We start from the raw sequence: 17942 nt of genomic DNA on the forward strand, positions 1-17942 counted from the left end.
GAGGTCGGCTGGTCATTCCTACATATACCATGTCACAGGGACATTTTAGTACATATATGACCTCTTTCGTATTACAGTTAATAAAACTTAATATTATGTTGATGTCCATATCTGTCACATATCTGTGTGGTTTTGACCATTATTGAGCATGCTTTACATGACCCACATTTGTATGATCCTTTTATATTTGCTGGTCTTTTTTTGGAAACAAAATGACTTTGTACAAGTTTATCTCTTAAGTTGGGTGCTCGCCTCCAACTAAAGTTGGCCTTCTCACCCAATGATTTGGCCAGTAGTTCATCAGACATCAAAATCGGCCAATGCCGTTGTATGATCATCTGAATTTGTTTCCATTGTTGGCAGAAGTCTCCAACAAAACGAATTTTATTGTCAGACTTGATCTTATTCCTGGGATATATAAGATCCGTTCTGTCTTTAGTTCTTACAGAAGAAATGGCCTTTTTAATGGATCTCCTACTGTACCCCCGTTGTAACAGTCTAACACTTAGTTCTTCTACACGTTTGTCATAATCCTCATGATTGGAGCAATTTCTTTTTAATCTAAGGAATTCTCCTTTGGGAATATTATTCACCACGGGTGGGAAATGTGAGCTATCCCTATGTAAGACACTGTTGGTCGCTGTCTTCTTCCTATATAGGTCAGTTTCCATCTGGCCATTGGTTGTTTTTCTAATGGTGATATCCAGAAAGTTAATTTGATCTTTATTCATTTCATATGTAAGTCTCAAATTGTTATCATTGCTGTTAAGAATATTGATGAATTGACCAAATGATTCTTCATCTCCCTGCCATAGAATGAGTATATCATCTATATACCGCATCCATATTATGATGTTATTCGTGTATTGGGCTAGGTCCTCATTGAAGACAGTATCTCTCTCCCATAGCCCCAAATATAAATTAGCAAAAGTGGGGGCGCAAGCTGCCCCCATCGCTGTGCCCCGTACCTGCAAGTAGAAGCGGTTTTCAAAGACGAAAAAATTCTTCTTTAGTATGAATTTCAGGAGGTCCACAATGAACATACTAAATTTGGTATTACTATTTGATTGCAGGAAAAATTCTACTGCTTTAATACCAATTTCGTGTTTAATGCTAGTGTATAACGATTCCACGTCACACGTTATTAACCATGTGTTCTCCTCTAAAGTAATTCCATCAAGTAGTTTGAGTATGTCGGTAGTATCCCTGACGTATGAAGGTAAAGATGTTACATGCTCTCTCAAATGGGTGTCCACAAATATGCTAGCTTGTTCTGTAAGTCCGCCTATCCCTGATAGTATCGGTCTACCTGGCGGAGTTCTAGCATTTTTGTGGATCTTTGGTAGTAAGTAAATGGTGGGTGTTTTAGGATGGTCCACTTGTAGGAAGATATATTCTGATCTAGTGATAATTCCTTCATTGAATGCCTTTTGAATTAACTTATCATATGAGGTTTTAAATTCCTCCATCGGATTCTGAAATAGGGGTTTGTAACAACTGGCATCCTTAAGTTGTTTGTACATTTCAATTTTGTACATTGATATGGGCCAGATTACTACATTACCCCCCTTATCTGAAGGCTTGATAATCACTTCTTCCCATGTTTGTATATCCTTAAGAGCATCTCTCTCCTCTTTTGTTAAATTGTCAATTCTATTATGGCAGGGTTTGAGTTTCAATTGGTCCAATTCCTTGGATACCATATTTTCAAAAACTTTAATCTGTGGACATGAGACATCTTTGGGAAAAAACACAGATTTCTTACGACAGATAGTCCTCCCATTACTCTTCTCAGTATTGCTTGATCTCTGTTCTGATACAAGTTCCTCTAATATATTTAAAATTGGTATATCTGTTTCATCCAGTCTTGTATCAGATACACTTTGACTATCTACACTGGTATCCTGTGTCAAGGGACTGGAGTGCCTCAATTTACAATCTCTTTAGGTGACTCTTCTCACCATTTTTTTCCTGCAAGCAGCTATTGCTCAGCAAGTTGGCCGCTGAACTGGGCCTTGGCTTGACTACGTGTCCTCCTTCACTTTCTCAAGCTGCTGCTGCTCGTAAAAAATTTAATTTACAAAAAAGAAGCAGGGAAGACGCAGGGGGCAGATTAGAACAATTTAACATCTGGGCTGGTTTGAAGGATTTTTAAAAAAAATGTGTCACCTTGCCCATAACTCCATCCAATCCGAGTATAAACATGCAAAGGATGGTGGAGGATTATTTTCAAGAGGTAATTGATATGGAAATGTCAGACAGTCCCTTTCTTTACTGGGAGGAAATGCAGGCCATTTTGAAACCCATGTACAAACTTGCTTTGCAATACCTAAGCTGCCCACCCTCCAGTGTGTACTCTGAACGAGTATTCAGTACAGCCGGGAACTTAGTCAGTGATCGCCGTAGAAGGTTACTTCCAAAAAATGTGGAGAAAATGATGTTTATAAAAATGAACTACATCTTCCACGAGGAAGGCCTTCACCATCAAAGACATCCAAGCACTGACTGTTCTCTAATGGCGGATTCAAGCGGCGATGAATTGATAGTCTGTGATGATGACGTACACACTGATGAGGGTGAGGATGAAGATCCAGATGATGACGATAACATCTTTTTAAAACTTTCTATTTAAGTCTAGGGTTCAATCCACCCCCAAAGAGGAAAGGGACTTGGGGCATTGCCATATCACGTACCATCTTGAAAGGTTGCTGTTTTGGCAATTTATCATTATGGGTAGGGTGTCATACACACACTGACCCCAAACTGCCTTTGTCCATTTCAAATAATATTGTACAGTCTATAACGGCTGATTTTTTTTGTGTTTTCTACAACTGGAGGGGGGCCTATAGAGACAGAAACCAAACTGCTTTTGTCCATTTCTTTACATATTTAATTATAAGTGGAGGGTGTAATATACACCCAAAGGAGATGGCTGCATTGCCAATATGCATAGATGGAGAGGAAGACAATCTGGTTTGTGTGTAGAATTAATGAAGGCCTACCTACCAGGAATTAAACTGTTTTTTTGATAATTTATTAGCTTTACGATTACATTACTTATCCAAGAAACAGGTGGAGCACCAAATTTGGTTATTTTAGGCCCAAAAACATTGATTTTCCAACAAAATAGCAAAACAAAACCAAAACACGCAATGGCGGTTTTGCAAAACCAAAACACGACGGTAATCCAGATCCAAAACCGAATACAAAACCAAAACACGGGGGTCAGTGACCATTTCTATTGAGTACTAACTACATTTGATGTGGGGATATTTACCTCCCTAAAGGTACCATTGAAGGATCCCTCAGGAGAATTTGAATGGATGCGTGTTCCATGTGATTTCGTGATTTAAAAAATATATATTATAATTTGATTTTTGCAGTATTGGGAAGTATTCTGGAAGCCAGTGTCTCTTTGTTACCATTGGGGAAATATACTGAATTTTATATGTTAATTAGTGTTATTAGTTTGTTTATTGATGTATTTTTTGTGTTATTTAGTTATTTATTAAATTTGAATTTTTAATAATAGAGACCAATCCTTTTTCTTTCTGCATTTCTATGTTATATTTTGTTTTATAAGTATATTGATCTTCACAGCACTGTTGTTTTGTGTGTGAGTTGACAAGGGCCAAATTGTGATAGCTAGATCACTGGGTGGGAGCATCTATCAAAATGATGTGTTATTTACGCTCTATCACTGGAAATTCTCCTCAGCACCTTTCGCCACACTCCCTCCTTATGTAGTCCTCGTGGACAGCAAGTGAGAGTAGAAGGTGCAGTTGTTTTCTTCTACAGCCATGTTGGGACTGGACTATCAATTGTTTCCTCGTGTGCGCAGTCCATGCTCAATGTCAGGATTACATAAGGACTCTCCATCCCCTAACCTAAGCTTCATTACGTAAAAAAACAAACACATTTTTGTACATTACGATAATCCAAGAACCAGATTTGCTTACCACCAACTGATGTTAAAAAATGAGTTTTTTTTCCTAACATATTCTAATTGAGTAAAACACATTTTTTGTTCTTTAAGAAATTGCGTTTAAACCACAAGAACACACTGACTGCATTATAATTTAGTCATGGGGATTTGTTCTCTCGAGTGTTGTTTGTGTAGAAAACAAGGTCAAGTGGTAGATGGAGTGATATCAAACTACTTATTTTAATAGATGATGTATCTGTGTTAATTAATACATCTAAAGGTTGCACAGCAATGCACAGGTTAGTTAATTTAGTCTGGTTACTGTATCCAGATGGAGCATGATAATCATTTTATGAGTAATAAAGGCAATGGAATAAACCAGAGATTTCTGCTGCAGAATACTTGTAGTAGTTTCCTGCAAAGAATACGCCAGAGTTTCCCGGGTAATTACTCAGCAGAAGTTAAGCAGCTATGTGGATTAGCAGGACCTCTGGTAAGTAATTGCGTCATTTTGTGTCACATAGCTTACTCATGCAGGTCTTTTACATTTGTACATGTGTCAAATTTTGTGTTAACTTTACACAGGACAAAAACTGCATATAGTGACATAAACTGCGAGTGTTACATGCAATACATAGAGGTAAATTTATCAATCTGCGGGTTTAAAAAGATGTTGCTTATAGCAACCAATCAGATTCTATCTGTCATTTTGCAGAATGTACTAAATAAATGATAACTAGAATCTGAATGGTTGCTATAGGCAACATCTCCAATTTTTCAAACACACAGCTTAATAAATTTGCCTCACAGCCTTTACAGACATGAGATTTCAAATAAAATAATAAAAGCTTGGAGTAATTTCCGAAGGGCACTAGATAAGGCACCACAAAACTCCTTGGTCTTGAACCTTAATAGTCCAAAGAGTTAATCAATAGTCCAAGTTGTGTACTTAACCTCTACTCTCATGAGGCATCTTAGCAACATACGTGTAAAGATAGGAAGAAAAATCTCCAGGAGCACATTGAAAAAATTTAAGTGACACATCACAAGTTAATCCTTTTACCACTTGTCAGGTTTTCTCATAAAATACAGTTTGGTTTGGCCTAATTTATGGCTTACATGACTCATGACAGTGAGGGGATATTGGTCTTATCACATGTGGCAATTTGTGCATATGGAGATTTTTACTACATCATTCTTAGAAGGCCTGATCAATTAAGGAAAATAAAGCAAAAAAAAAGGAGAAACTTTGCACCTGGGCAAAAACATGTTGCATTGGAGGAGAAGGTAAATGAAAAATGTGGGGACAGAGGTAGTTGAGGTAGGGCATGTCCTAGATGAACCTTAAATTTAAGTGTAAAAATAAACTAATTTGCACTCCTTGCATTGTAACATGGTCCCGGAGCAAATGTACTCCTTTTTTTTGCTTTACTTTCCTTAATGAATCAGGCCCAGAGTATGCCTAGAAGTGCACAACGTAGGCGTAGGCCCAAAGTGAGTCTCATTAAATATAAAGGACAAAACCCAAAGACAACCTGCTCTGAGCAGGTGCAAAATTAAAGCCCCTCTGCATACCAAAGAACTCCCCATTAAATGTGCCTTCTCCAACCTTTTATCTAATTTCAATAATTTCTTGTTCTGCAAAAGAAAATGTAGTTTTCACACTCCTCTGCAAAACTAAGCTCACCAATGCACCTACGCCATACTTTGCAAGGAATGCTCTCACATCTCCAAAACCCCTCCCACCTTCCTGTACAAACTTGGTCTCCTTCGCAAAATTCATGATCCTGGCTTAAGAAGTCTGAAGCAGTTTTTTCTGCTACACGCACTTGTGCTTTAATTTTCTTGTGTTTTCTTTTCGTACATGCTAGTAAGGAATTTCATATTCATTGTTTTATTTACCGATATAATTATATGCTTCCATGTTCATGCATATTTACTTTGGTGCAAATTTCAGCTTTTTTTTATCCTTTGTATGTTTATATGTTTTTTTATGTACAGAATCTTTCAATAAAAAAACACAATGTGTATATAAATTACATTCTTTGGAAGGTCATGTAATACATTCTATGATTGAACTGAATGATTCTAGGCCTCATATGCTACAACTTTGACTAACTAAATAAATCAGCTGAACAGCCCTGGCAAAGATGTTTGTGACTCTCTTACTTAAATTTTGCAATTGTGATTTTATGTATAAGCAAGGCTGTAACTAGGGCTGTGCGAGAGGGGCGACCACCCAGGGCACAACGCTGAAGTTGGGTGCAAATTATGAATATGTCAGGTTCATTTAGTTAAAATTAAAAACCAGGGGGCCAGCAGTTTTCCTTCTAGCCCCAGGCGCTAACATTTTAAATTACGGCTCTGTAAAATAAGCAAATATATAAACATATATGCATAATCATGAATGACTCCATCCAGGACCTGATTAGCAAGGAAATAGTTGCTCTTTTCACAAAATAAGCCTACAAATTCTTGACATAGAAAGACTAGCCCCAACTGGCAGAAGAAATAAGCTGAAAAGCAAGCTCAGTCCCTTATATACAAATTTAAGTGAGTTTTGGTAGGGAGGTAAATAGTTTATTTTTATCTTTTTCTCATAGCATAGTAGATATGGAGATATAGTGAAAGTTGTCTTGCAATCTTAATAGACTTATTATCTTCGTATCCATGCATGAGCCCTTATCCGTCAAACACACAAAGAAGATAACTGGGCCATTTAATTATGCAGTCCACATGTAGCTGGTATATTCCCTTTATATAAGTTCCATTCCTCTAGTGACCTATTTACTGCCTCCGTAGCTTTGGGAATTAGCCCTGCGTTGTGCTGGAGAGTAAGAAGCAAATTATCCATTGTGATGTACAATGAAAGATGGCATGTGTCTGGTACTACACAATGCAGCCGCCTGTTCATGTAATAGTGATTGGTTCAGGAAACTGTCACTGATGGGTATTGGGATACTGACCAGCATTAGATTAGCTCAATCAATGTTCAGTACAAAAGCATTACAGAGAGTGGAGTGAAGGAATCTAGTCATAAAGTATGGGATCCTGTTATCAATAAAAACTTGAACCCATTCATAAAAAGGGAAACAATTGTTTATATTTAGTAACAATATCATACACCCAGACATGGTCATATGGAGCTTCCCTTTGTAGCCACTGTAGGGAGTCCACAGGTAATGTATTGGGAAAGACAGGTTTATTTTTAAAAGTTATCTAATATTATCTAATATATTTAGGCATGGCGCTCCAAAATATTGAAAAACCCTTATCAAGAATACCCAAGTCCCAACCATTCCAGGTAATAAATCACATACATATAGGAAAAGGTGTTACCGTGCCAGGCTGAAAAGGCCAGATCATGGCACCTAGAAACTTTTTGGGCATAAGTGAGAAATGGCATTAAGCTGCTGTGGTGTATGTTAGAGCATATTGGACATTCTTGTAATAACTCATAACTGTATTTTGTTTTTATTGGACCAGATGCTTTCACAGATGCTGTGTTTCCTCATTAATATAGTCAGCTCCATATTCTGTGGTCATCTTGGGAAAGAAGAGCTGGATGCTGTCACACTTGCCAATGCAGTAAGCTTAATTGTTTTATTACAATTAAAAGATGCATGAAAGTTGGCTGAAAATGTAAATGCAGGGTTATTCTCTACATATTTAGAACATTTTACCTCACACAGACTAAGTTCTTTAAAGAGTTAATTATCCTAGAACTGTCTGATTTGTGGCTCCTACACTTATTCAGTGTTTGCATATATGTATATTTCCTTTCCGTTAGAGATGGGCGGGCTCGGTTTCCTGAGATCCAAACTCACCCGAACTTCGCCTATCAGAGTACCGAGCCGTATCGAAATCGAGGCAAAACGTCATTGTGACGTATTCGTATTTCTGAGCTCGGTTCTCGCGAGATTTGAAAAGCATAAATACCCGCCTCCACAGCAATCCATCGCCATTTCACAGAGGGAGAGAGCAGGGTTAGGTCACAGGCTGTATTAGAGCAGGGACAGAGCAATAATTGTACACCTTATTCTTTGCATTATTCTTTCATTTCTAATCTATTCAATCCTATTATTAATTCAAATTTGATTAGCAATTGTTAGAGCAGGAAGAGAGGAGGATAGAGGAGGCTTATTTTTCAATTATTTGCACTACAAATGCTTTGGGGTGTTCCATATTCCCCAGTGTCAAACACTAATTTTTCTGGCTGTCAAAAAAAGTCATATTTGTCAGCAGTATCTATCTAATACAATATTTTGCACTACAAGTGCTTTGGGGTGTCCCATGTTCCCCAGTGTCAAACACTAATTTTTCTGGCTGTCAAAAAAAGTCATATTTGTCAGCAGTATCTATCTAATACAATATTTTGCACTACAAGTGCTTTGGGGTGTCCCATATTCCCCAGTGTTTTACACTAATTTTTCTGGCTGTCAAAAGTCATATTTGTCAGCAGTATTTTGCCAAAATTGCCAACATCCCATTCTACACACGCAGTGGCAAAGAAAGAATGAGGCTTTCGCCTTTCTCTATTACTGCCAGATCTAAAAATGTTACTGAGCCTTCTTCTTGTAAGGTCACTCGTGACCAAGCAAGACCAAGTAATTTGGAGTCTAAAAGTGGTGCACAACTACTGTTATGCGTGAAAGGCGAGCTGCAAGAAAACAGTGAGGCATTAGAGGATAATGTATGCTCTGAATCAGAAATGACACCAATCCCTGTGGAGAGTCCATCCACCAGTGGTATCTGTATTCGTGAGCATTCTGTTAGTGACAGTGTACCCATAAAGAAGGGTAATTTCAGCAGTTCTGCTGATGTGTGCCTTAACAGCCCGAGTGTAGCCGGTGATACACCAATTGAGGGTGCCACTTTGGAATAAGAGGAGGATGAGGGGGAGATTTGTGTAGGCAACGAGGGCACTAATGATTATGTTGGTGAGGATGATGCAGACAGATACCAAATTGCCTTTCTCAATTTCTATTTATATTCTAGACTCTATAACGGCTGAATAGTTTTCTATTTTACTCCTAGTGGAGAGGGGGTCTGATGCAGACAGATGCCAAACTGCCTTTGTGCATTTCTTTTTATATTCTAATTCTACAGTCTATGCAGGCTGCTTTTTTTCTATTCAACTACAAGTGGAGGGCGGGGGGGGGGGGCATAGACAGCCACCAAACTACCTTGGTCCATTTATTTTTTATATTGTTCAGTCTATGCAGGCTGTTTTTTTTCTATTCAACTACAAGTGGAGGGCGGGGGGGGGGGGCATAGACAGCCACCAAACTACCTTGGTCTATTTGTTTTTGATATTGTTCAGTCTATGCAGGCTGCTTTTTTTCTCTTTAACTACAAGTGGAGGGGGGGGGGCTATAGAGACTGAAGCCAAACTGCCTTTGTCCATTTCAATTTATATTGTACAGTCTATAACGGCTGCATTTTTTTAGTATTTTCTACAAGTGGAGGGGGGCCTAGAGAGACAGAAACCAAACTGCCTTTGTCCATTTCTTTAGATATTTAACTGTGTTTTTTTTTATAATTATATAGCTTTACAATTACATTACTTATCCAAGAAACAGGTGGAGCACTAAATTCGGTTATTTTATGCCCAAAAACATTGATTTTTAAACAAAATTGCAAAACAAGACCAAAACCAAAACACGCAAGGGCGGTTTTGCAAAACCAAAACCAAAACATGACGCTAATCCAGATCCAAAACCAAAACATAGGGTCAGTGAGCATCTCTACTTTCCATATACCCTGACAGCCCTTACAGGGGGTTAATCTCCTTATTCAGCTGTGTAGAGACAGGAAAAGAAACACTCCTGGAGGGTATATAAGGTGGCTCTTTTTCCTGTCTATCAGCCGAGTAAGGAGGTATTTTAGTATAACTCAGCGGTTCCCAAAGTGTGCGCCGCGGCTCCCAGGGGTGCCGCGGCGCTGTCACAGGGGTGCCATGGACATGCTCATGCAGCTTGTCACTGAATGTCGACAGGAGGAGGATGCTGGGTCCCGGCGCCGCGCGGATTGGTAAGTTTTTGTTTTGGTGGTTTTTCTCTGGCTGGCCGCGGCAGAGGTTGCAGAGTGAGAGGGAGCGTGACAGAGGGCAGAGGAGGGGGACAGCATGACAAAGGGCAGAGGAGGGGACAGTGTGACAGAGGGCATAGGAGGGGGACAGCGTGACAGAGGGCAGAGGAGGGGGACAACGTGACAGAGGGCAGAGGAGGGGGGCAGTGTGACAGAGGGCAGAGGAGGGGGACAGCGTGACAGAGAGCAGAGGGAATCGCGTCATTTTGGTCCCACCCCTGCTGCGTAATGATGCGTCATTTTACAGTGGCGGGCGGGGTCAAATGCAGCGATTACCTGACAAACGCGGCATTTTGGATCTAATTCTGCCCACTTCCTAATGAAGTGGGAAGATGCGGGAGGCTGCCATACTCTCCTGGGAGACCTACTCGGAATCCGGCAGTCTCACGGACATTCCGTGAGAGTACAAGTATGGTATAACTTGCATTTTTATTTTCTATTTGTGGCTTACCTAGTCCCAGAGTACTCCCTGTAATGCACTTGGGTAGTGCAAGTAGAGACAAAGGTTAAAGCTTCCCTGGGACGCTTCGACCTATCTGTGGTCAGAGGAGGACATTCTTTCCTGGAAAGTCAGAAGAAGCAATCTCCTGTGTCATGTACACATTAATCTTTGTGGGTGGGTGCACATGTATTCCTTTGATAGAGTATATTAGCATTATTTTAGAGGAAGCATTTATAGTGCGCACACATAAGGTGCATGCACACATGAGGTCACTTCTGGGTCATCCTATCCAAAAGTTGAAAACAGCCATTACTGTTTGCTTAATGCAGACACTAGGTCTGTGCTGTTTGATTCTGTGTAGAGCCACTACTGGAAGTTTAAAATCCCACAGCAATGGAACTTGAGCCCGCCCCTAAAAAAATATTCTATGTCATTATAGATTTTGTTTAGTTAGTTAGCTACTATTTTTCTCTTTTCCTATTACCCTTCTGAATCCTAGAATAAGGAAGAAAAGTAGCAAGCCTCACAATTTAGGCTAGGTGCACACTCGATAATTTTCCGATCAACGTGTTATCTACAACTATTGTACTTACCACTGAAGGTCCGATCTCTCAGGCGATTCATACGTACACACTAGAAACGTTTTAAATGATTAATGAAAGACCGACCATCCATATTGCGACTTTTCACAGCCACATTGTCGTGTTAAAAAGTTTTGATTTCGTACACACTGAAACGACATATGACGTCCCTGCGGCGATATTGTCAAGAAATTGAAATACTGGGCAGAACATCTCCAGTAAGAACCTCCCAAAAACTCCGAAAAGGAAAAGGAAACATGAATACATATAAACAGGTGTATAATTATGCAAGCAGACATATCTATTACTCATCTATAGAAAACATAGTTATGTGCTTTTCTCGTAGACTCTGCAGAAAAAGGTGTATAATTAGGAAAGCAGACATATGCTATAAACATAAATGCAATAGACAGCTTTTATTGCTTTTCCGTTAGATTCACCTAATTGTCAATTGACTGACCTGCAGACACCCCACTACTTGGGACAGCTACAGACATTAGAAATGTACATAAACACGCCTCTGAGTCGCAGTTTCAGGAACTATTGGCAGTTGGTTGTGGAATCGGTCGTGAATTCATAGACTCTACATGATCAGAAGGTGATTGGAACGAGATTATTGAACTGCCAAAAGATCCGACAATTGACACTTTGGGATGACTTTCGATTATTGTTGTCACGGAATTGCAGAGATGGCCGCTAACTGGTATTGGCGCAACTGAACAGGGAGGCGCGGAGTCTAACGTACCCCGGTATTCACCAGGGACCCCTGCAAGGGGGTTTGGGCTTAGCTGCAGAGGGTACACAGGTCGCTGTTCTCCAAGACAGTCACCAGTGTAGCGACAGTAGTAGACAGGCGTAGTCAGGCAATCCAGGTCATAGCCAACCGAGCGGTGCAGTACACAGGGAGGATCCAGAGAGAAGTCAGGTCAAGCCAAATAGTCAAACCAGCCGGGCAGCGAGGTACCAAAACGAAACAAAGGAGAGTAGTCACAGGAACCCGAGTCAGAACCGAAGAATACACTGGATCAGAAGTTCAGGAAACGCTGGAGCAGGAGTGAACCAATACCCTGGCACTAGACATGTGTCAGAGGCTGCATAATATACCCCAAGGTGCATCTTGATTGGGTTAGGTAGATTTTGGCGGTCAGACATGCTGGCTGCAGACAGGTGAGCAGAGATAGCGTCCCGCTGCTAGGCAACAGGACTTGGTTGCTGAGAAAGTGCAGGCGTCCGTCTCCTGCACCAAGTGTCAGTGCGGAGACGGCGCCTCACAATTGTGTGATTATACACACTAATATGACATCTGACTAAACGGTCGTATGTCGGCTGATTGGCATGAATATTGGACAAAAAAGCTCAAATGTGCTCCTAGACTTAATCTGTGGATTATGTGATAATCCTTTACCTGATGTTGGAGTTTACTGTACAGTGTGTAATCCTGAGAATGATAATACTCACCCCCCTGAACATACTAAAGAAATCATTAACTGGACTATGAAATTAATGAAATGTAAATTTTTCACTAAAGAAAACAATTAACAAGGAGCAAAAAGATAGGCAACATTTTATTGAAGATATGGATGACAGAAGGCCTGGCCCTTCTGTCCATGAGTCATTTGATAATTGATACCGATTCAATGTCCAACAGTGAGCCTGGAGAAATTAGCAACAATCCCAGGTTATTTAATCTTGACATTATAAATATAATGTAATGTTATATAATGTTGAAACCTTTTGATACGTCTATGGAAAATGATGATTTGCCAGCTCATGTTTCTCCCTAAAATGTCCTTTTTTAAGATCATCAGGAAAAAAAGCAGTTTTTACGTACACCAACCTAATATGAAGAGACCATATGTGTCCTTTCCAGGATGAGGATGCCACAAAATAGAGGTTAATACCAAAAGTAGATTGGGCCATAGCCAGCCTCTCAATCAGAACCACCCTTCCATTAGAGGTTGAGGGTCCACTAATAGATCTTATGGATAAAATTATCAAAAGCTATTTCAAGAAATTGCATATTTCCTCCCGGATGATACTTAAGTCTAGTGTGGCTGTGGCTTCAGCTTCATGTGGACATAGAGGAGAATATTAGTAGACAGAATCTATTTAAATGAGTTGCAATTTTGTAAAAAGGAATTGATTTTATTTGTGAAGCATCTTTAGATACTATTTATTTTTCTTACAGAGGTGTAGCTTCAGCATAGGTGACCAGAATTGCTCTTTGGTTGTGTACGTAGCAACAGATCTACAATCAAAAAATCACCTAGCCATGCTTCCTTTTGAATGTTCTTTCCTTTTCAGTCAAAATCTGGACACTATTATTTAAAGGATCACAGGAGGTAGGATCAATCAATTACCACTGGACAGAAGAGCAAATCATCAATGTAGAAATAAATAATCTTTTTCCTTCCAACAACTGTAGTTCTTAGGAGTACAGGTAGACATAGCAAGCACAAGTTGGCTTTGTCACAGGAAAGACTTATCAAAATTCAGTTTTTGACATGCCAGCTGCAAAAATAATTTTCAATAAGGACATGTCTCCGTTTCCAGTGAGTGTTCTAATTAGTCTTCAGCATCCTTCCCTGGGCAAGGTGGCATATGCAGGACCTTCAACTAGATCTACTATCACAATGGAATCTCAAACTGGATTCTCTGGATCAAGTCATCAGGCTTAAAAAGGTCATGAGAGACTCTCTCATTCGGTGGCAGGTTCCGAAACTAAAAGATTAAGGCAAAAATCTCTTTCAAACCCAGAATGGATTATCCTCAGAACAGATTCCAGCTCCATAGGTCGAGGAGCACCTAATAAGGATAGTACAAGGCTCATGGCTGCAGAGCCAAACATGTCTGCATACAAACAACACTGTCAGTGTTTCCTGTAGCACATGCATCTCATAATCTTTTCTGACAATAGGACATTTGTGGCATTTATAAATCAAAAAGGAGCAACCAGAAACAATGCAATGGTGTAGTAACAAGAATCATTACATGACCAGATAACAATTTAAAGTACCTTTCTGCACCTCATGTAACTGGGATGAACAATACTGTAGCAGATTACATCAGCAGATGTTAATTCCATCTGGGAGAATGGTCTCTGGAGGAAATCTTTCAATAGTGTTCCGAAATTTGGTCTGCCTCACATGGATCTGATGACACGTCATCACATTGGGCCACCTTTTCGGTGATGGGCTTCCCTACCTCTGCAAGGCAAGCACCTCTCTGGCTACAGTGTCCCTCGATGACCTCATTTGCCATCACTGGGATGGCATTACCTGGTAATGCTGACAGACATTACACTTTCACCAGACATCATCTTTTACATGTTGAGGTGCAGTTTGAAAGGAAAAACCTTCAAGAAGCGGTTGAATAAAAAGTGAATTTATCAGTGTTGTTGTCTTGAATGCACCCTAATTGATTATATTGTTTTGGTACATCCCATTGTAAGGCCTGCCATAGAGTATGAGAAAATAAGAAAATTATAGCGTTAATTAAATATTCTTGAAATATTCCATTGCAGCCCAATATTCCCAGCCGTGTTCTCCGTTTATGTTTCATAGGACAGCTTAGGAAGACAACAGGAGGAAGGAGAAGCCACCTTATGTACCCTCCAGTGGTGTTTGCTTTACTGTCTCTTGTCAGCTGAATGTGAAGGTTAACCCATATTAATCAATTTTAGTGACTTATGCATGCTATATGGGCACTAAATAGGATCATATATAATTCAACAAGCAGGGAAGTTGGCAATGTAAGTGTATTTTGTGATCTATACAAAAGTGGAAGCTGCTCAAATCAATTTATAGGCCATAACAGGTGCTTGAAAGGGTGGGGTTATCCTGCAAGGAACATACACACAACATTTTTTCCCCCAGCACACTGCTATAGCCAGCAACAGATCTGCCATTTCTACTGTAGATAAAAATGCAAAAGTCTTTGTTGCACACATTTGCAAATGTATGTTTAAGCCATCCTGCCACGCCAAGGCGCTTTTGCTAATAGGATGGTCCTACTCTAAACAATGAGAGTCCCATATATTTGGGCCATACATATGTGTTTTTAAATTGAGAGCCAACTTACCAAAGAGGTACCCCAGAAGCCTCCAAACAGCAATTCAGTGCCAGTACCCCCTCTCAGCTACTGACACCAACATGCCTCTCAGACAAATACAAAAGTGGAAGCTGCTCAAATCAATTTATAGGCCATAACAGGTGCTTGAAAGGGTGGGGTTATCCTGCAAGGAACATACACACAACATTTTTTCCCCCAGCACACTGCTATAGCCAGCAACAGATCTGCCATTTCAACTGTAGATAAAAATGCAAAAGTCTTTGTTGCACACATTTGCAAATGTATGTTTAAGCCATCCTGCCACGCCAAGGCGCTTTTGCGATCTAGCAATATTGCATGCAAATTCTTATATGTAACTTTTTACATTAAGTATTGTTTTTAAGAATATCTGTATGGTATGTGCCATGATTATTGTGTTCACATGAATTTTAGTGATAATAAAAGGTTAATAAGTATCCTCAGTTCACTTTTTTGTGTGTGGTATTAGTAGGCTATTGCAGTTTTATTATATTTTTAGATATTTCTGTTTTGGGGACTTGCAATTAGCTATTATAAAGCACAGCCATATTAAACACCAAAAGGCATTTGTTTATTTATCAGTTTTTCTTTGATTCGATGTCCAGTTTGGCCAATAGTGCCCCAGCGCTAAATGACCTAACCAATTTTAAAGCGTCCTCGAATGACTGAGAGCAAACAGAAATATGTTACAGTACTATGGCATCATTAACCAATACTTCTGGAGGATGAAAAAGATGCTGTATCATCATCATCACATTTATTTATATAGCGCCAACAAATTCCGTAGCGATTTACTATTGGTTTATTGGAAGATTTATGGAATAATCCTCCAATTCTTAATTAAATTTATCTGCTATTATATTGGGAACAACGTCAAGCCTATAATGCTGGAGATGAAAAGGGTCAGCTATTCGCCCTAAGGCGACCTGCCAGCAAACCTTGTCCACCAACACATCAGGGAAAATGTAAGTGGAGCACAGATACTTTCCTGCAGCAGCTTGAATGCCACCCCCGATTGTGAGTGGACAACCGAAACGAAAACACTTTATTAAGAAATCTTGCTCTCTATCTGGAAATAAGTGAAGGCATCTAACCAGCTCCTGCTCTCTCACAGGGGAGGGAACCTTACCGAGGTACACCATGACCAGTACCAACCCCCACCGCAGACAGGGGCATATTTAAGAAAGCGCGATAGTGCACTATAGTTCACTTACCGTGAAATTAAGGTCCCTCTGTGTCCTCCGCATATTTATAAAAGGTGCATCGCAGCAGATATCGTGGATAATATTTACTTAGGCTGGGTACACACTACAATGTTTTAGAAGAGTAGAGCTGGACAGCGCATGTGTGGAGGGATCACATGATCCCTCCCTGTCACTCACTGCGCTCTCTCTGCAACAATAGTAGGAATCTTTGTGCGCATGTGCAGTTCTTCAAATTGCACATGTGCAATTAAAGGATGAAGAGGAGCGAAGAACACCTGGAGGAGATCCTGAGACAGCGCTTCCGAAGAGGGGGGTAAGTATGATATTTTTTTTATCACAGAAACAGCAGTTGTTTGGAACTGCTGTTTCTGTGATCCGTTTTTCATAAATTTGAGAAATAGTTCAATCCTTATCCATGTGATAAGGATTGATAACTATTTTTCATTTTGGTGGGCTCCACAGCAGTAGGAGCAGGCATGCTGGTACTTGCACACCACACCTCTGGCACATTATTGTCCCATTATTGAAGGCAAATCACAGACTTCTAGGTCGAAGGGGAAAGCCATGCCTCCCTGGTGCCTAAAATCCTGTGCTGACACCAATTTATGGATGGGTGAACCATGTCCAAGCAGATTTTCGATATCTTTGAAGCAGAATGGGATTATACTCTGCAACCTAAATTTACGCCTAAATCACTCATCATAGGTGCGTCATATAAATGCCATATCATTGGTAAACATTCCCATTATTAAATGCAAGTAACGCCAAATATTGATGCACGCCTCCGGTCTTGATTCTAGATGGGTGGCTGCAAATATGCAAAACCCGTAAGCTAGTTGGGGATGGACCGGTAGGCATCCTCATATATGCCTCCACTGCTCAAAGCTGCTAATAAATCTCTGTTAGCCATGTCAGTGATTGCGAACATGTTGACGTAGATCCCTTTACAAACCTTATCTTTTGCGCTATTCCGGATTCCACAACGTGAACGCTGTGTTCGGGTATCGCACCATATCGTTGCTAGCTTCTATCGAACTAGCCTCCGTGTGTGTCACGCCTTTGCTAACAAAAATGCTTAAGCAATATTTTTAGCAGCTTGCGTGGTCCCTTTTGAGGTTCCGAGGAGTCATAACTCATAGTAGCGAGTGGAGGGCTATGTGTGTGTGGTGCCAAAGTGTCCTGAAGCTCATACTCACTGAGGGGAGGAGCTACTGGATTTTCCAGTAGAGGTGTCTGAGATGACCTGGGAAGCAACTCAATTCTATGGAAAACTGACATCCCCTGCTTGTGACCGACTGCGCACCGTGTGGCCCAACATTGTCCATCCTTCTAGCGACCTGTGTTACTGGTCAAAAAATGGGGTCAGTTCATAAAAAATTGGGGAGGATGAGTAGATGTATCGATCTACTGAAGGCGGGAGTTGGTACCACAAGGATGTGGACGCACCCCAGGGGGGCTGGGGGGTAGCAGTGGAACACAGGTGGTGGGTACAAGGCAGACCAATGGGACAGATTGTTTGGAATTTCGAGGGGGGTGGCATAGTAGCGAGCTTGGGTCCATCCTTGGTGTAAGGGGGGAGCGACAGTCCCTGAGGTCCACCGGGAGGAATG

At 40.4% G+C, this 17942-nt stretch overlaps 1 protein-coding gene across 1 annotated transcript in view; it reads left to right on the top strand.

The window, feature by feature from the left end:
- The first annotated feature begins 7021 nt into the window (after nucleotides 1–7021).
- The window catches only part of LOC142140259 (multidrug and toxin extrusion protein 2-like), a 94251-nt gene continuing 83330 nt past the window's right edge, over nucleotides 7022–17942 (top strand). The window contains exon 1 of the mRNA XM_075198079.1: nucleotides 7022–7513. Coding sequence (XP_075054180.1) covers nucleotides 7412–7513 — 102 coding nt within the window. The 5' untranslated portion in view covers nucleotides 7022–7411. The remainder of the gene's footprint in view (nucleotides 7514–17942) is intronic.

This window comes from Mixophyes fleayi, chromosome 2, assembly GCF_038048845.1.
Source record: "Mixophyes fleayi isolate aMixFle1 chromosome 2, aMixFle1.hap1, whole genome shotgun sequence".
NCBI lineage: Eukaryota > Metazoa > Chordata > Amphibia > Anura > Limnodynastidae > Mixophyes > Mixophyes fleayi.